Source organism: Anoplopoma fimbria, chromosome 12 (assembly GCF_027596085.1).
Source record: "Anoplopoma fimbria isolate UVic2021 breed Golden Eagle Sablefish chromosome 12, Afim_UVic_2022, whole genome shotgun sequence".
Taxonomy (NCBI): Eukaryota; Metazoa; Chordata; class Actinopteri; order Perciformes; family Anoplopomatidae; genus Anoplopoma; species Anoplopoma fimbria.
The window spans coordinates 26,008,492-26,035,168 of NC_072460.1; the positions used below are offsets into that span (position 1 = coordinate 26,008,492).

The window sequence follows — 26,677 nt, forward strand, 5'->3', positions numbered from 1 at the left end:
CGTGATGCAACTGGCTTTAATTAACTCAACAAACTCTTATGATGCAACTGGTTTGAACTCATGAACAGCTGATGCAACTGGCTCCTGTCCTCCACCTCCGTTTGTCATTTCTTTCTTCTAGAAGAATGAAACGACTTTCTGATCTGATGTTTGCTTCTATGTATGTGTGTGTGTGTGTGTGTGTGTGTGTGTGTGTGTGTGTGTGTGTGTGTGTGTGTGTGTGTGTGTGTGTAAACTTGGAATAGAAAAGGCGAGACATCCTGTAAACATCTGGATAAACCTGTGGAATGTATTGAGAGTGTGTGTGTGTGTGTGTGTGTGTGTGTGTGTGTGGAGTGGTCTGTCCCTCTGTGTTTGGTTGCAGGCAGCTAGTGTGTATGTGTGTGTTTTTTTGTGTAGTGTGTGTGTGTGTGTGTGTGTGTGTGTGTCTAGCTGGGCCGGTTGATGATGCTCGTCATGGATGGAGCGGTGGGGGAGGCGGGACGGCGTTGACGGGGAGGCGGGGCCGGAGCTCTCGTTGCCGTGGGGGCGGGGGGCCCGGTTGCTGTACTGGCCGATGAAGGAGCCGTCCTCGTTGAACTGGATGTCCACGCTGTCTCCGTACTCGGCCAGGGAGTCGTCGCTGCCCATCTTACTCTCACCGCACAGAGACGGCTGGCTGTCCGAACGCTTCTCATCCGCATCGCTGGAGGAACGACAGAGAAACCAGGTCAACTCTAACGGGCTCAGAGACTACAGGAAAAAACTGTGCCTTTCAGGAGATTTTGGTCTATTTGTCTTCCTTAACACGTCTCTTTCAGACTAGTCAAAAGAAAACATACATTTTTCTATTTTCTCTATTTACGTCTGCAGATTTCTCCTAAATCCACCAAAAGATACCATTAGATAATGCCTAATTTACATATTTAAACATAACATTTAAGAAAACTTGTAATACAAAAAAGAATCATCTTAATGTCAGTAATGAACTGGTGAAGTTTCATGTTGATATCTATTAGTTATTTTTTTTACCCTATTCACCTGTAGTGTCTTCAACATGTATGTAATTTAACTAAACATTTCTTTAAAGGACGTTTTCTCTAAATGAGTTTTTTCTCAGACTCTGATCCATAAATCTCCACTTCAGTAGCTCTTACATACACCAAACTTTACAGCTTCATTCCTCTCTATATTCTGAAGGTTAACACAGAGGGGTTTGTTCAGATATCATTCATAGCCTGATTTATACAACATTTTATTACATGGAGAAAATTGATTTTTTCACATAACAAGGTAAATTAAATCTAATCACACACCATTACAACACAGTCAATAAAAGGAAACAGGAAGTAAAACATGCATGAAAGAGTTAGAAGAGGTGGTTAACTTCCTCACCTCTCCAGAGATCTGCAGGCAGAGCGCCACGGAGAGGAAAGAAAGTGTGAGATAAAACAGGAAAGAGAGCCGGAGAGAGTTAGAGCCGAAGGTCAAATGAGGCGAGCTGCATTAGTGCATTAGATTTCATTCCAAAATAAAGTTATTAATATTTGAAGCAGTGGGATGAGGAGGAACTTGTTCTCAGTGGGTGTGTTAGTGAGGACGTTTATCGGAGTGGATTGCCTGTTAAAAGCAGTGAGCTCCTCACTCTCCGCTCTGTAAAGTACATTTAATGTACGATTCTGAGGTACTTTACTTGCTACTTAATGCTTCCACCAAGTCCAACTTCACTCAAATATCATGGGGTAATATTCAGAGAAAATAATTTTCTAGATTAAAGTAGTACATTAACGTGAAAAAAACTCTGGATTTCCGAGAATAAAATGTAAAATTTACAAGAATCTTTTTGGAATATTCTCTGAGGTTAAAGTTATAAATTTACAAATTTTTCTACTTTAATCTCAATGAAAATCCCGTTAAAATATGAATTGAATCTATAAAATTCAGAATAATTTCGTGGAAATTTACCCCATAATTTATATATATTTTTTATGCCGTATGCTACAGCATCATGTCCCGTGTTCTCTTTTCATAAAAATATCTGAAACCAATAAAGAGAGACATAGTTTTTACTTTCATGATAGCGCCCCCTATCTGTTCATGATTTCACTGGAACACCGTTAGTTCTCTGTCTACGTAGATAGCGAATGTTTTTAAATGCATCCAATCAAATCCCTGCACGAAAAATCAGCATCCTGAAGACAGAAACAGTTAAAGCATTCAACTCTTTAATCAACCAGAAAGCTGCATAAGATCTGGCAACTATTTCTGCTTTACTTTCAAAATTGGACAAATAAACTGACTCAACTAATATTATACGATGATGAGATGATGTGTTAATGATGTTATGTATTTGTCAACCTTCAGGGAAAGATAAATTTGGCTCCTGAGGATAAACCCACCTGTACTCTCCAAAGGTCTCATCTTTCATGGGCCGGGCTTCAGAGTCCACCTCCTTGTCTTCTTTGTCTTTCACTGAGGGGGAAATCAAAAAACCTCAACATCAAACTCTAGACAGCAGACTGAAGTCTTTACGTGATCGTGTGTGTGTGTGTTCAGCTGCTCGTGTGTGAGCGTGTCGTCCGTCCCACCTGCGTATTTGCCGCCCTTGCTTCGTTTGATGAGGCAGAGGATGAGCAGGATCAGCACCAGCAGCAAGATGGCGCTGATGAGTCCTATCAACCAGCCTTGGGCGGCGAACCCATCGCGTATCAGCGACGGCACTGAGAGACGGAGAGAGATCAATAAGTTAAAGGTGCAGTGTGTCGGATCTGGCGCCATCTAGTGGTGATGCTGCAGATCACAGCCAACTGAAACTGGCTCATTCTAAAGATTTGTTGCGTTATTCTCTTAAACGCCAGACGGCGAACAAACAAAATGAACTCTGAAGAAAGAAGAAGACAATAAGAGCAATTATCAAAAAGCCACAAAGTAACCTCCACAATTATTTTCAGGTGATTATACACTGAAGAAAACATTCTTGATTTTTCATGTAACTGTAACTTCTCTCATCGTGGAAGTGACCTTTATTATGTTGACATTTTGCTGATGGTAGCTAAATATGAGAAGAGTATTTTTGTTTAACAAAAGAGAGTGAGCGTTGTTGTAGTGATGCAACTACCCTTTAACCCAGTCAAAGTTAATATCAATGGGTTTTCTCACTCCGATAAGTATTCTTTGTCTTGTTTCTATTTGGGTGATTCTCATGTTTTAATGTTTGTCCAATCATTTGTTAGAATGTAAACAGGAAGTCTGAGGTTAACATGCAATCATTTGGCTTCCCTTTGGGCTACAACTTGAGCTCTGTGTTTATTAGCCTATAATTGTTTTTTGGTAAAATATCATAATTTAAAGAATGCCGATTAATATTAGCAGCTCCTGTTTGCAGAGTACACATTGAATTACAAACGACTCTCACTGGATTACGTCTTCTTTCTATGATTTCAAAGTGGAATTATTAGCTTTATTAGCGACTGGCTGTTAAATCATCTGTACCTGCCTTCCAGCTATTATTAGGAGAATCTCCGGAATCATTCTTTCCACACAAATACCTGGTCCGATGGTCCTCGTCATATTTTCCCACTGAGTGTTGTTCCCGTGTTTGATCATGAGGTGGTACTCAGATCCTGGCTGGAGGCCCGTCAGCGAATAGAAACCCTGCGTGGAGTTCACCACCTCCGAGTCCGTCCACTCGCCCCCGACTGCACACACACACACACACACACACACACACACACACACACACACACACACACACACACACACACACACACACACACACACACAGATTAGTCATAGATTAGTAAAGCTAAAGCGAACGTTTCCTCACTCTCTGCCATCATCTGCTCTTCCTTATTTCTATTTATGAGGTAGTGACTCATCAAATGCATGAAGCTATAAGCATGTGTTCGGTTATTCATTTTTAATGACATCCTCATCGGCATCACTTCCATCTCTGCGTTCTCCTCTTCCTCTATTTTTCTCTTAAGGGTCATTATGCAGTCGATGTGTCCTTGGGCAAGACACTTAACCCCAAGTTGCTCCTGAAGGCCATCGGTGTGGACTGGATGATGAATGTTAGTTAGAGTCTGATGGTGGCACCTTGATGGTAGCCTGTCATCAGTGTGTGAATGGGTGAATGATATGTAACATACTACTGACTGTAAGTCGCTTTGGAGAAAAGCGTCTGCTAAATGACTGTAATGTAATGTAACAATAAAATCTTCTCCCTCCCCCTCATCCACCCTTCTCTTACGACTCTTCCGGAGGTAGCGGATGATGAAGCCGTGGTTCCTGTCTCGCTCTCCCGGCACCCAGCTCAGGTTGAGCGACGTGTTGCTGGAAACTATGCTGACGTGGGACGGAGGAACTGCAAGGAGACCAGAACGGGAAGAAGAAGGGGTTGAGTGAAAGGTTACGAATAAAGTTGACATAAACAAAAGGAGAGCAGTTTCACCTCCTTCCAGCAGGGTGGCGCCCCTCCGCGTGATGGGGGGTCCGGCTCCGGTGGCGGTGCGAGCGATCACTTTGAAGATGTAATGGCTGCTGGGGTCCAGAGTGTCCAACTCATAGTGGGTCTTATCGGGGTCGTCGATTGTATCTATCTTCAGCTCGCTGTCTCTGCTCTCCACCTCTGCACGGCAACACACAAACCAGAGAGTTTCCTCAGCATTGGTGGAAAGTAACAAGGATCCATCCCAGCGTTTCATCCACAAAGCTCTGAAGGGCTTTTAAAATGTTTCTATGACAACAATATCTTGATATCACGAATCTAAAAACCGCTGTATGATAAACTAGAATCACCCCTTTTGCTTTTTATCATCTATTTGGATTACATTGTTTTTTAACCATGAGCACCAACCAGAGGATGTTTGCTTAATACTTTATAACGTTAGAGCAAGGAGACACAAGATGTACGGTGATAAAAGCACAACTCACCACAGAAATAGATTTTTTGGGCTTGATAGTTTCTGCTACAAAGTATCTTAACAAAGTATCTTAACAAAGTATCTTAACAAAGTATCTTAACAAAGTATCTTAACAAAGTAGCGTAACAATGTGACGAGCGTAAATAAATAAAGTCAAACAGCGATCTCCTGGTCTCCAGCTAGGCCTTTGTGGACTTTCTCTCTTGTTATACTCGTTATTATTATTATTATTATTATTATAAACTTACAGTAACGGTCTCTCAATATGCTCTGTCACTTACTGTCAATCTGTCAATTTGTCCTTGGTTTGCAAAAATGTCCGAAGTCTACATTTATTTAGAATGTATATGTATATCTATATAATAGCTAGTATAAAACCTCACCCTTTTGATACTGGAGTATGTATCCCAGCAGGATGCCATTGGTTTGAACTGGAGGGGTCCAGTAGAGGATCAGGGATTTCTCTGAGGGACTATCAAACCTCAGCGATGCAGGAGGATCAGGCACTAAACACACACACACCAGTTAGCACATCTGATGAATGCATATCTATATATAACGTTTATATATCTTACTGTCACCATGGTAACTCACCTCCCTCCGGGGTGCTGAAGTGGTGCGGGGGGGACTGAGGGCTCTCCCCTTTGCTGTTTAAGGTGCTGATGGACAGCTCATAGTTAGAGTACATCTGCAGACCCATCAGATCCTTTGAGGTCTTGTTGCCGCTGCTGTTTATTTCCTGCTTCATCTCCCTCTCTCTCTCCTTCCCTCGCTCCGATCTCTCTTTCTCCCTGTGCAGATTGAAGAAAGACCTCCGGACCCGACTGCTTCGTGGACCCAACCTCCTGACGTAGATCTGACACACGGAGGCAGATAAATCAAATGAATGTGCAGTTCAACCAGGAGTGATTGATGCTTTAGTGCTGCCTGGAATGTTTGGCGTGACTAATCCTTATCTCGCTTTTCTGAAAACGATTAGCCGAAAAAGACATTTTATTTGCAAGAAATTGGAATGGAATAGCTATTAATTGTTATCAAGCAAAAGTACCATAAATTCTTTAGTTCCAGCTTCTCAAAAGTGAGGATTTGCTGCTTTTCTCAGTTTTTATATCTCTGCAAACATAACATATTGTACAAAATAATATGCTTTTTTAGAATTTGTTAGAAAAGTGATAACAAAGTTGTGAGTCCTTCCTTGGCTCTCCACCAAATTATGTTTTCTTGCATGATATATTTTAATATACAATACTAGTATAAATATATATATCTATACATTAACAAATATATACATACTTTAAACTATATTTTAGTCTTTAATCAAAGTTTTTTTGTTTCTAAATTGTGTTAAATTCTGAACATTTTCTTTTACATATCACATGTTTTTGCATGATATATTTTAATTATACAATATAATATGTATAGATATGTTATTTTCATCAGAAGATATATATATATATATATATATATATATATATATATTTACTTCTTTTTTTAAGTTTTTTTGAGTTTTTATTTTAAATTATATTTTAGTCTTGTGTTTTCTTCTTCTTGTTGACATCATTTTTTTGTTGTTGTATTCTTCAAAATTATGTTAGCTTAGTTTTCTTTTCTTTTTAAGTTGAGGGGAGTTCCTTGACTTTTTTGCCATAATAACCTGTATTTTATGCAGTCTTATATGTGAAAATAAAATATAATCAAATATTTTGGTGTCAAGTTTTTTGGTGACATGGGCCGGCAGAGAGTTGATGTAGTAACTGGTACCTTGTATCCCAGCAGCAGACCTCTGACGTTCTGGGCTTCGTTCCACTGGACTCTGACTGTGCTGTTCATCACGGTGGTTGTGACTCCGGTGGGAGCTTCCTCCGGCTCTGATAGAGAGAGAGAGAGGGGGAGAGAGGGGGAGAGAAGGGGTGAGTTTGCTGAAAGAATAAAGATAAGCAAGTGTTCAACAAAACAAAGATCATAATCTAAATGAATCCTTTCCACGAAGAAAAACAAACGACATCAGCCTCGACTACAAGCGGTTAATTCAACATGAATAATGAATGAACCTTGTTGTCTGTACTAGCAGCTGGTGTAAATTCTGCTACTGCCGACATGCGTATGGGGCAAGCTGTTACTCGAGCACTTGTCATGTAATATACCGTTTTTAAGGCCTGGTAGTATAGACGGATATTATTTCTGAAACGGCGCTAAATATGCTCGTTGTTGTTAAAACAAAATAATGTAGCCGTGTGGATGTAGCCCGACCCGCCGCAACCACGAGAGGTCCTTCATTTTAAGGCTACTTGTTAGGGTTTGTTTGGAGGTTTTTCATAAGTTAAGTAGTTCTTTTTAGGTTAAAGTTTTGTACTTTCGTATTTCTAGTTCAGGATCTCAGAAACAACAAGCAACAATGGATTGTTTGTTTTTTCTAAGATGGATTTTTGAATTGCTTCTTATATTTTTGTTACTATATTTATTGTTACATGTCTATTTATGTTTACTATCTATTCTTTCCTTTCATGGAGCCTCCCAGTGAAAGCATTCCACACGATTGTACTTGTATAACCGGAGTGAGCGTAAACATCTTGACCTCTTGGAGACAAATGCACCAAACTGAGACTCACCAGAATGGTTCTGTTACACAGAATCAAAACCATTTGAGTCCACCACTCATTGAGGCTCTTGACTTTTGACCTGAAGATATTTTTCCCTCAGAAGAACCAGTGAGAGCAGAGAACAGGCTGCTCAGCAGAACGCCTGTTTTTTTTTAACCACAAACAAGATGACATCCTGTTGACGAGTCGCCCGGCTGTTTGTCACTTCTTTCACTGGATTTGACATTTGTAGCAGAACAAGCCTCCATGTGATGTGAAGACATCTTATTGTGAGATGATTTAAAGAGGTTTTGACCTTTTTTATGACGGATGTAATTACACAGTTCTGGTGCTAGAAAGTATTCGGGGCCTCATATAAAGAGCCTCTAAATGTCGTTCCCTCAAACACACTACACTTAGTCTGAAGGAGTTCCTTTCTCTTATATTCTCACCGATCTTTTATTGATTATGACCTCTGGTAAAAAAAATCCTGCCAGCAGTCTTGTGGTTAGTTATTTGGGTTTAGGGTAACTAACTAACTAACTAACTAACTAACTAACTAACTAACTAACTAACTAACTAACTAACTAACTAACTAACTAACTAACTAACTAACTAACCTCATGTTCTTAATAAGACTGAAAGCATTCATGTTTGCTTTCAGGTGAGCTTTAATTTCTCCGTGCACTTTGAACATTCTTTGTATGTTAGCACGTTATGTAATATCGGCTAGAAATGTATTTTAATTTGCAATAATCGGCCAGTTAGAGAAAGGGAAGTGGTGCACTTCAGCCTCTGGTGGCCGAAGTGAGTATTACAACAACAAACACATAAAAAATACATATTTTAAATGAATGAATAAATAAATAAATAAATCAAATAAGTCGACTTCTATAACATTTTTTTCTGTTTTCACAGATGAAAAAAGTTAAACAAGAAAATTTATCCTGCCAAGTTCCTGAAGTTCCAAAATTTGTATAATTTATACTTAAAAAATCACCAGATTTCTTTCCCTCTCACTTTCCACTCTGGTCTGTGTTTGTATGAGTGTGATATATTTATGAAAAGTGTAAAAATAAAGTTGATGATGATTTCAAATTGGAAACACAGTAACTGAGCGTTCATAGGCCCAGTACTATACTGGGTTCAGGTGACCTACCTTCCTCTCCCGAGTGTCCGACCTCCGGTACCGGTGCCGGTCCATCTCCCACAGAGTTCACCGCCTGGACTTTGATCTCAAAGGGCGTGTACGTTCCCGTGTTGTTCACCATGAACGGAGGAGACTGGACGTCGGCGTGGTTCCAGTGGACGTTCGTCCCTCCAGCCTTCCGCCAAAACACCTTGTACTGGAAGCCCACGCCGTAGTGGGAGCGCTTGTCCATCTCCTGTGAAGACACAAAGGGAATATGAAACGGATTCGGGTTAAACATGGATGCATCATCGGTTTACACAGAGACGCATTCAGAGTGAAGTACTCACATCCCATGTGATGATCAGCGTCTTTGGGTCGGTGGAGTCGCTGCGGACACCGCGGGGGTTCATCCCCGGAACTACAGGAAGGAGGAAGAGACATTTTAAAGATAGTTTGACAAATACATTTATTTATATCTCACTTCAATATGAAAAAACAGACAGTTTACTTAGTTCAGAAAAAAGACGGGAAAACTAAACCCACCAATCACCACATTCAAATCTCACTTATTAGCATTTTATATTTTGTTTGTTTAATCCGTATAAAAAAACAAAATATAAATACAAGTTGTGGATTCAAGGGACTATTTCTCGGCCTGCGCTAAACTTAGCTAAGCAAAGCTGACCAGCAATTGGCTTTATCTTGATTTTCATTTTTGTCTGTCATCTGTTTAATCTAATCTCTGCCTGTATTTCTGATTTCATGTACCATATTCCATCCCTAATGTTTTTGTGTAGATGTTATATTCCCACAATTGTACATAATATATTATGACGTTGTCATGGTAACATGATATGCCACAGCAAAGTCCTGTCCCATTTGTATTTATATCATTTCAAGCCCTTACAGTCAGTCACACTCAACTATTTATCAGTTAAGTTATTTTATCCTTTTTCTAAAGTGTCTTTGCGTTCTTTAAAAAAAGGGCTTCCTAAATAAATTGAATTATTATTATTATTATTTAGGTCCCTGAGGGTTCAGGGTTTAAGGCCTTAAAGAAGCCATGCCGAATAAACGTATCACCCAACATGTTGAATTATTCCTTTAACAATTAACTTAATGGATATATATGCGATATGTGTAGGAATCAAACTTCTGACCAGACAACCTTAATGGAAATCTAATCCAATCATCACAGACGTCACAGAGACGGCGTCCCGTGCCTCTTACCGGCTGGCGGCGTGCTGTAGTTTCCCGAGGGTCTGCTGGGGTCGCTGAGGCCGATCTCGTTGACGGCGATGACCCTGAAGCGGTAGGTGCAGTAGGGGTCAAGGGTCAGCTCCACGTGGTTGAAGTCACCAGGAACGCTCTTCAACTTCTCCCAGTTCCAATGCTTCTCCTCTCTGTGCTGCTCCTCCCTGACCTCCACGATGAACTCTGAGAGGAAGGACACAGACACGACCTTGTTAATACTACTTCCTGTTAAGGGTTGGCACACTCAGCGAACCCACGGCGAAAAGTGACATACAACATTTTGGATCCAGTCTGGTATATTTTGATTTTAAAGCATCCTAAGTATTGCGAATATCCAGAATGAGGAATTCTTTGCAGCAGGAAAACAACAAAAATATCATAATATACACTACATTTGTTTATGCTAATATAGTGAAGGTCAGAAGGTCTTCAGACTCTTTTATGTTTGTGTAGTCTTTTTCAAACTGCAGGAAAAGTGTGTGTGTGTGTGTGTGTGTGTGTGTGTGTGTGTGTGTGTGTGTGTGTGTGTGTGTGTGTGTGTGTGTGTGTGTGTGTGTGTGTGTACCTGTGGTGGGGCTGTTGTGTGAGTGTCCTGGGATCCAGCTGAGAGTGATGCTGCGGTCCTGAACCTCAGACAGAGACAGATCCTTTGGAGGGTCCGGTCGCGCTGAGGGTCCCACAAAAGACTGTTAGCGGGAAAAACCACACACACACACACACACACACACACACACACACACACACTCACAGATACTGAGAGGGACATACCTACGACGGTGATGGAGCCACTGGCCGTTACGTCGTCGAGGTCAGTGAAGACCTCACAGGAATAAGAAGCGCTGTCGTCTGGTTGGATGTCCGACACTTTCAGGGTGCCATTCCTAAAGAACGTGTACCTACACACACACACACACACACACACACACACACACACACACACACACACACACACACACACACACACACACACACACACACACACAATCATATATATTTCAGTTTCAGGATTTAATTAAGGAAGAACCTCAAACAAACATCTCAACTGTCCCTTTAGTCTTATGGAAGTTCTGATATGAAATACAATATTTGGTACTTTTGTGCCAATATTTAAGTTTCTAAAATTTGCACCGGGTTTCCCGAGAATAGTTTTTTTTTTCTCAAGGTAGCAAAGCTACCTGAAATGAATGAAATTCTTTTTTTGAGTGTCTCAGTTCACACAAATTCAGTTCACACAAATAACAAAAAATATATATTTTTTCCATCTACTATAGTAAAACACTGACTATGGAGAAGAACCTCATACGACCAGACTTAGAAAACACCTAAACTTTCCCTTTAAAAACGAGAAAGTACTGAGATATAAGAAGATAAAGGGATCTTATCACAATTTGGTTGTAGTGATGAGAAAATATTTAATAATAACATGAAGAACATCTGGTTAGAAGGTGAAAAGGATGTTTTTTAAAACAAAATCTGAGCATAATCTGAGCATGTGTTCCTACTTGTCATCTGGAGACGACTCCTGCAGCTTATGTCCGTCTTTCCTCCAGACGATCTGGTACTTGAGCAGCTGAGGGTCTCTGTAGAACCGACAGTCCAGCAGAGCGCTGGTTCCTCTGAGCGTTCTCACTTCCTGCGGGCTCGTCAGGATCACGGTGCGATCTGACGGGAACGGGGAACAAAGCAGAGGTCACGGTCACGTTAAATTATACTGAGCTGGTGTTGTGATGAGGACATCTGGCACATCTGTAGGACCGTTTGTTTAAACACTTCTATTAAAGTAAAGTTCATACATTTAAATTACTAGAACCACCAGTAGACTGCATGTCTACTGTTACATGTATTATTTAATTCAGACATCTCCAAATTGCATTTTTCTCTCATTGTCTGAAAACTTTGTAATGTTTTCTTTCTCCATTACTTTACTTGTCCAGTACTTTTAAATCGAAAACCCACAAAATTGTGTTTGAATTCTGAATCATATGCATTGCAATTCATCAGACTTTTTTTTAACTGATGCCACAAATGAAAATATGTTTTTATGTGTTTTTACTTCATTTGGCTGATTAGACCTTTTTCTCAGGATAGCATCTACACGTCGTGATTGACATCTTGCAGATTCAATTCCACACCACATACTGACTGATAATGACAGTTGACTATCTACTTATCATTATATACTTTCCTATGAATATAGGAAAGTATATAAAGGTATATATATATATATATATATATATATATAGTCATTTTGCATCAAGGTTCTGGTTGCTTTAAATCTGGTTGCTTTAAATCGACCATAGATAAGAGCTTCAGTTTCCCGTCAGAAAGGTAAAGAGGTGAACATATTCTAAATATAGCGATCACTTACACTGATATTGATTCTTGTAGGGATCTAAAATACGTACACAGCAGTAGATTGATTTGTTCCATCTACTGTAGTAAAACACTGACTATGGAGAAGAACTTCATACAACCACACATCTCAACTTTCTCTTAAAGAACTTTACAAAGTGAAGTGACCTCCTGTTTTTATTTGAAGCTGTGCAGTTTGCAGCTTTTAGACGTTGTTTTAGTTGCCCTGTCAGAGTTGATAAGTCCTTAATTGTCATTATATATATCAGTATAAAACATCAGACTCACTGAAGACTTCCAGGTGAGCAGTGACGGAGATGTTGGTGTGTTTGATGGTGCAGGTGTACTCTCCTTTGTCTTGGTGGTCGACGCCGGACAGCGTGATGGAGCCGTTGGTCAGCAGGGCGACGCGAGGGTCCGACAGCAGAGGAAGCCGCTCCTCGCCCTCCCTGCAGAGAGCAGCACACATATTGATGGTCATGTGCATTAATCAGAGGTGTCCCTCATGAGTCTTTTATTCCAACATTGGACACCGAGAAATGACTAACACGGGCAACAGCAGTAAAACCCAGTAACCCGACCAATGGGAGTGTTTCCTGGCTCATCAGTGAATGGGTGATAGAGGGAAGACGATCAATAAATGATGGGCCAGTGAGAGGAGAGAGGGAATCAATACAACACTGGGAAAATAATGTTCAAGGCCCGTAAAACAACCTCTCACCTGGAAAAAGCATGCTGTATAATTTAAATGTTTTTATCTTAAAGAATGGACAGTGCAAAGCAATCTTTCACAAACAACAAATTAACATTTCATTTATTTATTTAACACTTAAATCATGTTTTATCTTGTCTTTATATGTCAAAATGTTGTTTCAAAGCGTTCTAGAAACTGCCGGGTTTGTAATTCTGTAAAAAAATAAATATTTGCTGTAATTTTTTCTAAAAAAGGTCATAATATGTGAAAATCAGTCTAAGAAATATCAGAATTCACCTTGAAAAACAACATGTGTATAATGTGTGTCACCTCAAAAAATACTAATAATAACCTCCCCCTAAATTCCATAAATATTACAGAGGACGTGACCTCGGTGTCCAGATGGTAGCCACGTTGTACATACTTGTCCTTTTATATCTGAGGTTTCAAAATCAAGTTGAAAACCAGCAGAAAGTTGTCAATAAAGTTACACAAGTTTAGAATATCTTAATAAAAACACAAAGCCTGGAAGCAGCAGTGTGGCATCAGACCTGCGAGTGTTCAGGTCCTTCATGAGACGCCATGCAGTGCTTTTTATTAATGCGGCCACATGAGGGCGCTGCTCCGTAGAAAACAAATACCTGGGGCTGATATGTTCAGTCTGATCATTTCAGATAGGGAGTGATTAAAACTAGGGAGAAGTAGGGTCATTTTCTCCTAGACTTCTATACAATCTGACTCCTTATTGCAACCGGAGGAGTCGCCCCCTGCTGGTCCGCAGAGAGAATGCAAGTTCTAAGGCACTTCCGCATCGGCTTCACTCGGCAGAGCTGGAGTTTGCCGTGTGGTTTGAACATTGTCTCACCATGTGACGTGCGGCCGTGGCGAGCCGAAGGTTTCACAGTGCAGCGTGATGTCTCCGCCCTCGATGACTCTGTACACCACTCCATCAGAGGACAGGATCTGAGGAGGCAGCTCTGAGAGACACATCAAAATGACATATTATGAGAAGAGATGTTTTCCAAACAGGCTGAGAGGAAAGTGAGCCGAACGCCGCAGCGTGAACGTACCGACGACGTAGAGGTAGGTGTTGAGGAGGATGGAGCCGTGTTTGTTGGTGGCCTCGCACTGATACACGGCGGTGTCAGCAAACTCAACGTCCCTCAGTATCAACACTCCACCCGACACGGTCCGACGAGGATCCTCATCCACATCTACACAGAGAGGGGGGGAGGTTAAAGACAGGACAGAGCAATCTGAATCAATACTGTGAGTTTGTCAAACAGAAAGAGAAACTCTTTACAGGCCGAACACAAAGGAATGTTTGACCAGGAAGATGAAGCCAATAGACGAAGCAGCAGCTGTCACAGACCTGAGATCCTCCGTCTCTTTTTAACAGCTGGACTTCTTACTGCTGGTTTCAGTGCAGGTGTTACTCTAGTGTAGCCACAACGTTCACAATATATCTTTTCTTATTGTCTTGTTTTATATTCCCTCTTTGGATGTTTTTCTAGTAGATTTCTCGTTAAGAGAAGCCCCTTATTATTTAAGTAATAAAGTTAGAAAGTAGGAAAGTAAGTAAGTAATTAAGAAAGAAAGAGCCTATTGGAAAGTAGGAAAGAAGGAAAAAGAAGAAAGTGAGTAAGTAAGTAAGAAAGAAAGAAAAAAGAAAGTAAACCAGAAAGAAAGAAAGTAATAAAGTAAGAGAATAAGACATATTTCCTTTCTCCTTCTCTCTCCCATTCCTTTGTTCAGTTTTCCTTCCTCTCTTTCCTCCCCCTTCTCTCGCTCTGGTAGTCAGTTAAAGACCTCTGTGAGTCCATCTCAACACGAGGATGTAGCCTAATTCATGGGAGCTTAAGAGGCTCTCTGTTATAGAGGACTAATATGTTGGACGGACGGAGACAGGAAATGATCGCTGCTCTTTACTGAAATCTCCCTGTGGTCAATACGCTTTGTGTAACAGTGTTCACTGTAAGGAAGAAAGTGCTGATCATTGGAAATGTCCACTTAATGAAGGGGAAGAGGAGAATATCCGTTACTTTAGGATTCTGACAGAAGCTGAAGAAGATATTGTTTCATCAAGTTTAAGTTTTGTAAACAAGTAAGTAAGTAAGTAACTGAGGATGTAAGAAAGACAGAAAGTAGGAAAGAAAGTCGAAAAGTAAGTAATGAGGAAAGTAGGAAAGTAAGTAATTTATTAAGTTAGTAAGTAAGTAAGAAAATAAGTAAATAAGTAGGAAAGTAGGAAAGTAGGTAAGTAGGTAAGAAAAGTAAGTAAGTAAGTAAGTAAGTAGGTAAGTAGGTAAGTAGGTAAGTAGGAAAGTAGGAAAGTAAGTAATAATATAAGTAAGTAAGTAAGAAAGTAGAGAAGTAGGTAAGTAGGAAAGTAAGTAAGTAAGTAGGTAAGTTAGTAAGTAGGAAAGTAGGTAACTAGGTAACTAGGAAAGTAGGAAAGTAGGAAAGTAGGAAAGTTAGTAAGTAAGTAAGTTTGAAAATAAGTAAGCTTTTTAAGCCCTAGTTTAAAACCATATTTCAGTACACAATTCAGCTCCTTTAACTACTAAAAATAAAACAAGGACCTTTGATTGGTCGACACACTTAACAACAAATAAGGTCCAATGAGACCTTGAAGAGATGAGAAACAGCCGTACCTGAGACGGGCTGACCGTTGATGCTCCAGGTGATGGCGGGCGTCGGGATGCCTTCAGCCTGACAGTCCAGTCGAACTGTTTCCCCGGGAGAGTAGAGCAGGTTCTGAGGCTCCTTCACCCAGAAAGGAGACGCTGCAAACAACACAAACACCTGTTATCTACCTGTTCAAGTTACGATCCTTTACATAAAATTGGTCAAAAAAAAGGGCAAAAAGCATAAACTGTATAAAAGAGGTGGATGTAGTTGTCGTGACGTCACTAATTGGTTTGTGGACTGATGTTTTGAAGCCTCGAGTTTGACATTTTGGCCGTTTAAAAAGTTTCTTAAAGCTGCATTCTCTCTCCTGTCCACCAGGGGGCGACTCCTCTGGTTGTATAGAAGTCTATGAGAAAATGACTCTACTTCTCTCTTGATTTATTCCCTCAGTAAACATTGTAAACATGAGTTTATGGTCTCAATCTCTAGTTTCAAGTCTTCTTCAATACAGCATGATGTTCATTTAGTAAATGATGCTCCATTTAGAGTCAAACAGACCATAAAGCAGGGGATGCTTTAGGGCGGGGCTACACACTGATTGACAGGTCGACACCAGAGACGTATACGCGTCTCTACGGCACTCCTCCTCAGTCCAAATATGGTCACTTCCTGTTCACTGGTTGCAATAAAGCCAAGATGGCGACGGCGAACTCAAGTCCTCATAACATCAGTCCACAATCCAATGGGTGACGTCACGATGACTACGTCCACGTCTCATAAACAGTCTATGATTGGCTGATAGAAGCCGTGTCAGTGGCTTGTCAGAAGCACAGCCGCCTACCTTCCACGGTGAGAGTGAAGGAGTGCGAGGTGGAGCCGTGGATGTTGAAGGCCCTGCACTCGTACTCGCCATCGTCGTTCTGCGTGATTTTGTCGAAGTAGAGCCAGCGGTCGTGGGACTCCACTCGGCCGGTCGTCTCTTCCAGGTTTCCGTCCTTCTTTTTCCACTCCACCTTTGGCGTCGGTCTGCAGATAAAAAAAAGAAAGAGAAAGAGAAGGAGAGCTGATCACTGGAGGGAAGAGCGATGGATGGAGACGGATCGATTGAGGGAGATATGGAGGAAGTTATGAGCTGAATGAACACAGATGATCTCGTTAATGATGTAATGTCCTATTTCATCGTTAAGATTATTATGAAACTCCCATTTATCGCCATGGAGACGGAACTCCCAGGGGAAGGAGGATAATTAGAGCGAAACACAAAATAGCAATGAAACAGAGGGGAGATAACATGATTTAATTAGAAGGATCAGTATCAAACCCGTGTGAGCAGTGTGTGTGTGTGTGTGTGTGTGTGTGTGTGTGTGTGTGTGTGTGTGTGTGTGTGTGTGTGTGTGTGTGTGTGTGGATTGTTACCTAAAAAACATTCAAGGTACAAATTAAATATTTAACTGCTTTACCTCGAGGTTAATGATGAAGATTCATGCTGAAGTTCTGAGCACATGATACACTTTCAATGACTCTTCTGCTACAGCTGCTGTATATTTCTCTCACTACGTTGAACTGTTGCAAACTCATTTATGAATATTTCACATTTTAATTTAAATTAGAGTAAGTCTTTTTTTGAATTTGAGTTCCCTCTGGTAAACGGTTTCAGTTGATATGTCTGGGGCTTTTATTGTGAAAGATAAGAACAGAAGAAGTGTATCTGGTCTACGCTGCCTTTGTCAATGTTTAAAGGACTGATAAAGTTTGCCGTCTTGGTTCAGACTACGGAGCCTCAGTGTTGTTGTAAACTACAGTGTAAGTGTAAGAATGTGTTTGTTCTGCACGACGTGATTGGTTGATGCCTTTATTTACATGCATGCAGAGACTGAGCCTTTAAAGGGGAAGTACACACTAACAGCAGCACACACACTGAACACAGACACACAAACAGTGGGATCCTTACAGGCCTTTGGGGATACATTCTAAGGTGACGCTCTGATGCCTGAGGGCCGACACAGCCGTGTGGGAGCCAATGGGACGGAAGAGGTGGGGCTTCCTGGCATGACTGACATCATTACCTGGAAAGAGAAGAGAGAGAGAGAGAGAGAGAGAGAGAGAGAGGATGTTTACTGAGGTAATAGATCAAGGGAGAGTCATTTTCTCATAGACTTCTATACACCTGGACCGAACGCATAATCTCCCCAAAGGCTAAATAGATGGATAATTAACAGTTCTAATGACATATGCTATTGCATTGTGGGAAATGTAGGATCCAGTGTTTTTTTCGAATTTGACCAAAAGTCAGGATATCTCAGCCTGTGCAGCATTTATTTGACTCTTTGATGGAATAAAGCAAATAACATCTTAAATATGTGATGTGGATAAAATTGCACTTAGTTTTTTTCCCCCTTTCATTTGCATAATCTGCATGTAACATTGTAAGAACATTAGTTTGCAATGGTTTCACAGTTTGAAGTCTTAAAGGACTCTGATGTTGGGCTTCACTCACTTTTAGTATTTCTTTTATCTGTGTGTGTGTGTGTGTGTGTGTGTGTGTGTGTGTGTGTGTGTGTGTGTGTGTGTGTGTGTGTGTGTGTGTGTGTGTGTGTGTGTGTGCACTCACTGGACATGACAGTGAGGCTGACGGCCGTACTGGGGAGGACCGTCCTGGCCGCCGTGTACTGGGCGTTGCAGATGTAGTCGTCTCTGCTGTCGCTCTTCAGCAGATTAGAAAAGTACAAGTTCCCGTCCAGGCCGACCATCACTCTGTCGTTCTGCTTGATGTGCACCATCCCTGAGGACAAACAGGACACGGGGGCAAAGTTACACAGGGAGGGGAAAAGAAACTGTGATGGTCGTCGCTCTTTAGTGCTCTGCAGTATTGACTTTAACGGGGGAGTTAAACAAAACAGACTACTTAAGAGGCAGAGAGAGAGAGAGAGAGAGAGAGAGACAGAAGGGAGGACAAGTAAACGGAAAATCTAAAAAGCCCAGACATCAGCTGACGGCACTGCATTCATTAGTTAGAGTGGAAATGATCTGCAATGCAGTGTAGCGATGCAGAACGGAGGGGGGGATGATGGATGCAAAGACAAGCAGAGAGACAGGCAGACTGGAGACGTGTCTGTCTGTCTGTCTGTCTGTCTGTCTGTCTGTCTGTGAGACAGCTAATACACTGGACAGAGGACTCAAAGCTTAGAGTGAAGGACAGACTCACTCCTGTCCATCCAGTGGATGTGTGGAGGAGTGGAGCTCTGAGGAGGGCTACAGGACAGGATGATGCTGTCTCCCTCGTGAGCTTTCTTATAAACCTTCTCTTGCTTCAGAAGAACTGGTTGAGCTGAAAACACAAAGCAGCAGGTTATTAGTTACAAAACGTAATGCTCATCAATCATTGAGCACATCTGGAGATCTTCATATGGAAATGAATCCACAGCCTATTCTGATACCGTCTCAAACCTGTTGATTCAGTAAAGGTCAGGAATACCCTCCGCCCTTTAAAGCATCAGTCCAAACATGGACTTTATAGAAGAAGTGTTTTAGATTTCGGGGTGAACTGTCCCTTTAAAGACAACAGTTCTAACTGTTATTGTGGCATTACAGCGTTTTTTCTAACTGTTTTTGCTGCAAGATGCTGCAGAGAACCTGCAGTGAGTCATTCTTTTATTTCAGCAGAGCTTTCTACCAGCGAGCTTACTCTACAGTTTTTTCTCTTAACACAGAAGAAAAATACTGTACACAGTATTTATTGCTTCACAGCTGCTGGAACACTCAAAGTGAAAGGAAGCTATGATGATTTCAGAAGGGAGGACGTAAATGAGACATCATCATGTCGTTCTTCATCCTTCATCATTTCAGTTTCTGAAACTGCGTGCAGTTATTTATTTAATAAAGCAAACGAGCAAACATCCTGCAGTCACAAAGAAACCTAATGATTCATTATTCATATTTATATGTTCAGTGTCACCAACCGCCCAGTCAGATTCCATGTATGTGCTAACATACTTGGCAATAAACCGAGGGAAGGAAACGTCTGTCTCTTTATCTGCTAAATGCTCCTCGATGTTCACCAGCTGCTTTCTGACGGGGTCATAAAGCGAACAGTGTTTCTGCCGCCGGCTGAACCGAAATATTAAAATCAAAACAACGTCACTAAACCACACCGGTCCTCTGATCTAGTTCATCGAAGGCTGAACACAGTCACGTGACTTTCCCGACACCATGCACACCTTGTGATCTGAATGACGTTGCAGCTCTGTCTGCAGGAAACGGTTGCTACGGTAACAAGAGATGAGAGAGCAGAACAGGTGGCCCCAGTCAACCTCACTGAGTCATGGAAATGTGTGTGTGTGTGTGTGTGTGCGCGTGTGTGTGTGTGTGTGTGTGTGTGTGTGTGTGTGTGTGTGTGTGTGTGTGTGTGTGTGACTCACCCTCCACGATGACCTGGATGGTCTTTGTGACGGCGGTCCCCAGCATGTTGGAGGCGTAGCAGCGGTAGTAGCCCTCGAACGATTCGATGGGCTCCTCGTCTTCGGCCCTCAGCGTCCCGGACTCTGTGCTCTCAGGGCCGAACGCCTCGCCGTCCTTCATCCAGCGGAAACTACAGAGGAGGAGGAGGAGGAGGAAGATTTTCATCATGCTAACAGCAGACTAGGGACAAATTTAACAGCAAGAGATTCTCCTAAACACAGCAGACAGAGACGCTACTTTAGTTTACATTTCATGAAGACTTGGGGACGTTTGTCACTGAAGTCAAAGCCCTTAGGATGAATTGTCTTTGTGTTACAAACCACACGTGTTAAGCTTTGTTTATTATCACACTTGGCGCCGGAGTGCGAGCTCAGAGCATGAACTGAGTCGTTTATACTTTATACTTCATACTCTATGTGCTGCATTGCTCTCTGAAATACCAGAGGGCTAAAAACAAAATGAACTGTGAGGAATCAAAAAGGCAACACTCATAGATAAGCCTACAGACTGTAGGAGTAACTGGTAAAAAGCCATAAACCAACCTCTACAATGACGAGGAGGGATTGTTATTTTCTGTAAACTCATATCTCATATTCATGGATTACTTTATTGCCTTTACATGAAGCCTGTAAAGAAACAAGTCAAGTATTAAATGTATTAGAAGGAAAGGCGAATGGAGGCACAATATCAGGAAATGAGAAAGAGCCCTCCGTCTCTCAATATTGTCTCACTTCCTGTTTGTGTCTCTCAGCTCAAATCCCATTGGTTCCTCCTGAAGACATACATCTTTACAAACAAAGATATATACTTTTATATAAGATATTTTTTTTTTGGGGGGACTATTTTCAGCGGCAGATGAATCCACATTTGGTGCTATTTTCAGCAGGCGGATGAATCCACATTTGGTGCTCTACAGCACTTACTGTATTTGTGGCACTTATTGAAGGACTGCACTTATCCTATTCGTAGTAGTTTGTAGCACTTACTATATTCGGATTAGTCTGTTGCAATTATTGTTTTCGTAGTAATTTGCCTCTGCACTATACTTTTGCTCTGGTTTATGTGTGCTTGTTTAAGTTCATAAGAGATGTCAGGCTGAGACACACACACACACACACACTGTTGGAAGGATTCATTCAAAACTAGCATTTAAAAAAATAACATATATATATTTGTGGTGTTTTAAACAATGGATTAAGGGATTTTCCTGGCATTTGTTGACATTTATAAGAAATACAGAATATTAAAAAAATACGGAAAATCGCCGGTCCTATAATTTAAAATAATAAAGATGAAGTTTGAGAAAGAGAAAAAGCAGGGAGGAGTGGGAGGGGAGGAGAAGACAAAGACAAACGGAAAACCATAGAGATGATTTTATTATTGCTGTGATTTCATTAGTGGAACATTTATCGCCATGACAACGGAAAAAGGGCAGAGGGAGGATGTGGACAAACATGTAGACACACACACACACACACACACACACACACACACACACACACACACACACACACACACACACACACACACACACACACACACACACACACACACTGGTACGTACGTGGGTGGCGGGTTACCGGAGGCCTCACAGGGCAGATAGACGTCCTCCTGAGAGAAGGCTGTGTACGACTCCGGCATCACTGTCAGGACCGGAGGCTGGGACACTGAACACACACACACACACACACACACACACACACACACACACACACACACACACACACACACACACACACACACACACACACACACACACACACACCGTCATTATTACTTGTAATGTACAGTAACTACAGCAGGCAAGATAATACAGGAATACAAATAATCTTCATTTAATTTATTTAAAAGTTGATGTTATTTATCAACTTACAAACAACACCTATTTCCTGTCTGTCCGTCCAGGAAGAGGGTTCCTCCTGTGTCCATCTTCCTGAGGTTTAGGCAACTTTGTTGCGGTCATAATGGTTTATTTAGATTTATAAAGACTGTCAGAAAGGCTAAATAATTCATATTAAATGAATAAATATCTAGATCAGATTTCATGATTACAGTCAAACCAGCTTCACAAATGAACAGCATCTAATGGACTGTAGCCACATCCTGCTCTAAGTGCCTGAAGATCCATGAACACAAGAAAAATGTGTTGAAAGAGTGAACAACTGCAGAAACCACAGCTGTTCTGCAGCTTTGTGACTCAGGCGTCTGTCTGTCCGTTCATTCAATATGAAGCTGGAGCTACCAGAGCGAGTTAGCTTAGCTTAACCAGGTAACTCCAGTAAAACCAGAACGTTATTGAACGGATTGATAAAACAAGTTTTGACTTGATTTGCACAGAGTCAGGCTAGCTTTTCCCTCTGGTTCCAGTCTTTATGCTAAGCTACGCTAAGCACCTTCTAGCTGTATTTAGCGATATTACAGAAGAATCACTCCTCTCAACTAACTCTCTGCAAGAAAGCGAATATTTAAAAAAAGAATCCACACTAGACAACAAGAGCTAAATGCTTCTGTTTGGGGTAAATCCATAATTTAACTATGATTTAACAGCTCAAAACATGCATCAGGGCAGAGTTAAAATATATATTCTTTATTATTCTAGAGAGGTAGACATTTTGGAGAAATATCATCACTTCTTTTACGTTGCTATCTGTCTGTTCGGACAGAGAAATGTGTCCAGAACCTCCAGATATCCAACGTTTTCCCCCAAAGGTTGCACATAACAAGTGTTTGCTCCACACACTGTCTTCGTCATGACAACAAGGAGAGTCACTTACTGTTATGCACTTTATCTGTTTGTCCACACGGAAGCAAAGGAAAGGAGAGCAGAGAGGAAACACAGTTTAAAATGCTGCAGACTCACACAGACATGAGGTGGAGACGTGGACGGAGGTTCTTTTATCTGATTATGAATAACATTTATAATGATGTGTCGAGAAGGAGCGGCCTTTCCTCTCTCTCGTTCTCTGGCTCAGACACGATGGCGTCTCAGATCGATTTACATCTCTCCCCTCTGCGCCTCCTTCTCCCCCCCCTCCCTCCTTCTCTCTCCTCTATATTCTGCTCATCTCTTCACCTTCTCCCGTCCTCTCACTTCCATCCCTCCCTCTCTTCCTCTCTCTCTCTCTCTGCCACACCCATGAGGAGAAGGTCCTTGGCTGAAGGTCGAGCTGAACCCGACTCCTCCTCTCCTCCTCTCCTCCTCTCCTCCTCCTCCTCCTCCTCCTCGGGGACCATCGCGGCTGATCCTGCTGACCTTTGACCCTAACCTCCTGGGTCGTTCTAAACCTGATCCTGAGGATAAGTGTGTTTGTGTTTGGGCTTATGTGAATGAGTTGAAACGTTTTTTTTCTTTGCACGATTATCCCAAAGACGTCTCAAACAAAGAGCAGAGAAAACAGACAAATGAAAGGAAAGACAAACGTGTCACCAGAGAGTTTCTTTTCATTTCAGCTCAGTATGAGAATGAACTTGTGTCTACTTTGATTCTATTCAAACACATCTTTATTTATAAAACAGTCAGAGCTTTCAAACTGCATTACGAGTTCATTTTACGCTGAAATTAATAAAAATATTGGCTCATAATGAAAAAATGAACTCAGACACAACGTTTATATTTGGCAATAGACAACTGAGGAGGAGGAGGAAGAGGAGGAAGAGGAGGAGGAGGAGGAATGAAGAGGAAGAGGAAGAGGATGAGGACAAGGAAGAGGAAGAGGAGGAAGAAGAGGAGGAGGAGGAGGAGGAGGAGGAGGAGGAGGAGGAGGAAGAGGAAGAGGAGGAGAGGATGAGGAGGAGGAGGAGGAGGGAGAGGAAGAGGAGGAAGAAGAGGGAGGAGGAGGAGGAAGAGGACAGAGGACAAGGAGGGAAGGGAGGAGAAGAGGAGGAGGAAAAGGAAGAGGAAGAGGAAGAGGATGAGGATGAGGACAAGGAAGAGGAAGAGGAGGAAGAAGAGGAGGAGGAGGAAAAGGAAGAGGAAGAGGAAGTGGAGGAGGAGGAAAACTAAGAGGAAGAGGATGAGGACGAGGACAAGGAAGAGGAAGAAGAGGAGGAGGAGGGACAGAGGAGGAGGAGGAGGAGGAGGAGGAGGAGGAGGAGGAGGAGGAGGAGGAGGAGGAGGAGTACTCACAGTCTTTGGGGATGACGATGGCTCCCTGAGCGGCGGCGGCGTGGAGGAGAGGAAGGACAGAGGGAGGAGGAGGAGGAGGAGCAGGGGGAGGGCGGGGGAGCTCGGCCCCCTATAGCCCGTCCACCGACGCTGTGACACACACATCTCTCAATGTCCCATGAAAAGTGATGCAAGACACACTCATCAACACATAGAGACACACACACACACACACACACACACACACACACACACACACACACACACACACACACACACACACACACACACACACACACACACACACACACACACACACAGTTCAGGGAGATCCGGAGCCTCTGGAGAGAGGAGACGAGTAAACAAGCCGCTTTAACTTGATGTGTGTCGGTTTGTCTGGTTTCACAATCTCTGCTCCCACTGCCGACTGTGGAGGAGAAGAGGAGGAAGAAGAGGAGGGAGGATTGACCCCGAGAACAAAGGAGGGATGAGGGGGAGGAAGGGGGAAAGGGGAGAAAGACATCGTTAACTTCATCAAACATAAATCATCCCGGAACAAGACAATTTATTAATTTACTCCAAACGGGGAAGAAAAGTGACTTCATGTTGACCTACAAATTAGAAATTCACAATTAACTCCAGTGTGTGTGAGTTCATTTAAATATCCAGACACAGTTTGGAATACAAATATTTCTTTGATCTAAGACAATAGACGTGTGTGTGTGTGTGTGTGTGTGTGTGTGTGTGTGTGTGTGTGTGTGTGTGTGTGTGAGTCAAAGACGAAGGCATGAGGTCATCCTGATGAAGATAGAAGATCAGATCAGAGCAGCAGGAAACATCTTCTCTCCTAATGACATTACAAAGAGAGTGTGTGATGTGTGTGTGTGTGTGTGTGTGTGTGTGTGTGTGTGTGTGTGTGTGTGTGTGTGTGTGTGTGTGTGTGTGTGTGTGTGTGTGTGTGTTTCTGCCACATCTAAACATCTTTTCTTTTGTCCCTGGCTGCTGACTGAACACTGACCCGTGACAGCAGGCGTGTCGGGGGGTGAAAGCAGACACAGATGGATCAGCCCCCCCCCCCCCCTTTGTTCCTTTATATCACCGCCTCACCGTTCAGCTCCAAACCTCCCAAATTTGGTCTTTTTCTTGTTTTCTTTCTCTTTTTTACTTGGAGGTCGGGATTACCGTGGGTTCATCGTGAAGCTTTTGTAAAATCCTTGTAAAATCCTCTCTGCACTTCAGAAACTCAGAGTGACTCTAAAAATAAACCAGAAGCCCTTTGAAATCAGGCTTTCGGCTCCTTTTATGGGAATACTTTCATGAAAGGAAACAAGAGTGGGAATAATTCAAGGACATCCCTCAACAGAACAAACAAGCAAAGACAGATTTGATTTTCTAAAGCCGATCAGGTTCCCTTAATATTACGTTGGAATTTCCGACTGATTTCCTTTAAATGGATGTTTCCTTTATTCTAGTGAAGGAGGTGCTGCTGGTTAGCTCATGCTGGTCGTGGGGAGGAGGTAGAGGTGAATGATGGACCTATATGGACCTAATGATGGATACATTTTCAGGTCCCAAGATGTGAAACTCCAAAAGTCATTCTCTACTATCCAAATAAAATCATACAACTGACAAATACAAAGGTGGCAAAAGGTCAGAAATCAAGATGGATCTACCTTAAGTTTGCTAACATTAGCCACCATAAGCTAATCCTTCATAACAAACCAAGAAAGCTGTCATTTTATTGCTAGTGAACATTTTGTATAAAATAAGTACAGTGTATTACTTCTGTTTTTAAATGTTTTTTTAAGGTTTGCAAAAGGATCGAGGTTTCGGTTCAGTATTAATAAAGTATCATGTCATGCTTTTTCAATATTCAATACCAAACTCTAACTCCAAACTTAAGCGTTGTGTCAAATACACTTTTCAGTGAACACTTTGCTGATACGTTTAGTGTTAACATTTTTAGATCTGGCAGATGTATACATAATAAATTATATTTTTAAAGCAACTATTGAAGCTTGTGAACATTGGAGATGAAAAAATGTCCACCTGCCAAGATCAGACTGAACCGACATCAGTCCTTGAAATGAGTAAAGACAACAAGGGCAGAGGAGGTGAGAGGAGGTGTCATAACTTATCAATCCCTGGATGTAACACACACACACACACACACACACACACACACACACACACACACACACACACACACACACACACACACACACACACACACACACACACACACACACACACACACACACTGGGTGAGCTGGGTGAAGGGGTAAGTGACAGCTGGCTAATGGAGACCCCCTCCAACATCTAATAATTACGCAACCTGTCCCCAGCACACATCCCTCTCTCTCTCAAACACACACACACACACACACACACACACACACACACACACACACACACACACACACACACACACACACACACACACACACACACACACACACACACACACACACACCTACACACACACTCAGACAGGAAACATACATGACCCCCATTTCAGCTCCTATTGTTGTCAGATCCTCACCAATCTCGTCTGCTATTGTTGTCAAT

General features: G+C 41.9%; 1 protein-coding gene across 1 annotated transcript; it reads right to left on the minus strand.

The window, feature by feature from the left end:
- Positions 1-406: 406 nt before the first annotated feature.
- On the minus strand, positions 407-24,215 carry LOC129099459 (neural cell adhesion molecule L1.1-like). The gene is given in 28 exon segments (XM_054608707.1): positions 407-469; positions 472-498; positions 501-685; positions 2,379-2,451; positions 2,568-2,699; positions 3,528-3,677; positions 4,232-4,345; positions 4,433-4,609; positions 5,288-5,410; positions 5,499-5,760; positions 6,666-6,772; positions 8,643-8,868; positions 8,963-9,033; positions 9,846-10,052; positions 10,435-10,536; positions 10,638-10,765; positions 11,372-11,531; positions 12,510-12,670; positions 13,781-13,892; positions 13,986-14,129; positions 15,570-15,701; positions 16,388-16,572; positions 17,498-17,612; positions 18,158-18,328; positions 18,752-18,874; positions 19,965-20,134; positions 21,569-21,671; positions 24,131-24,215. Coding segments are annotated over 27 exon segments (3,675 nt in total). The 5' UTR covers positions 21,646-21,671; positions 24,131-24,215; the 3' UTR covers positions 407-428.
- Positions 24,216-26,677: the final 2,462 nt, after the last annotated feature.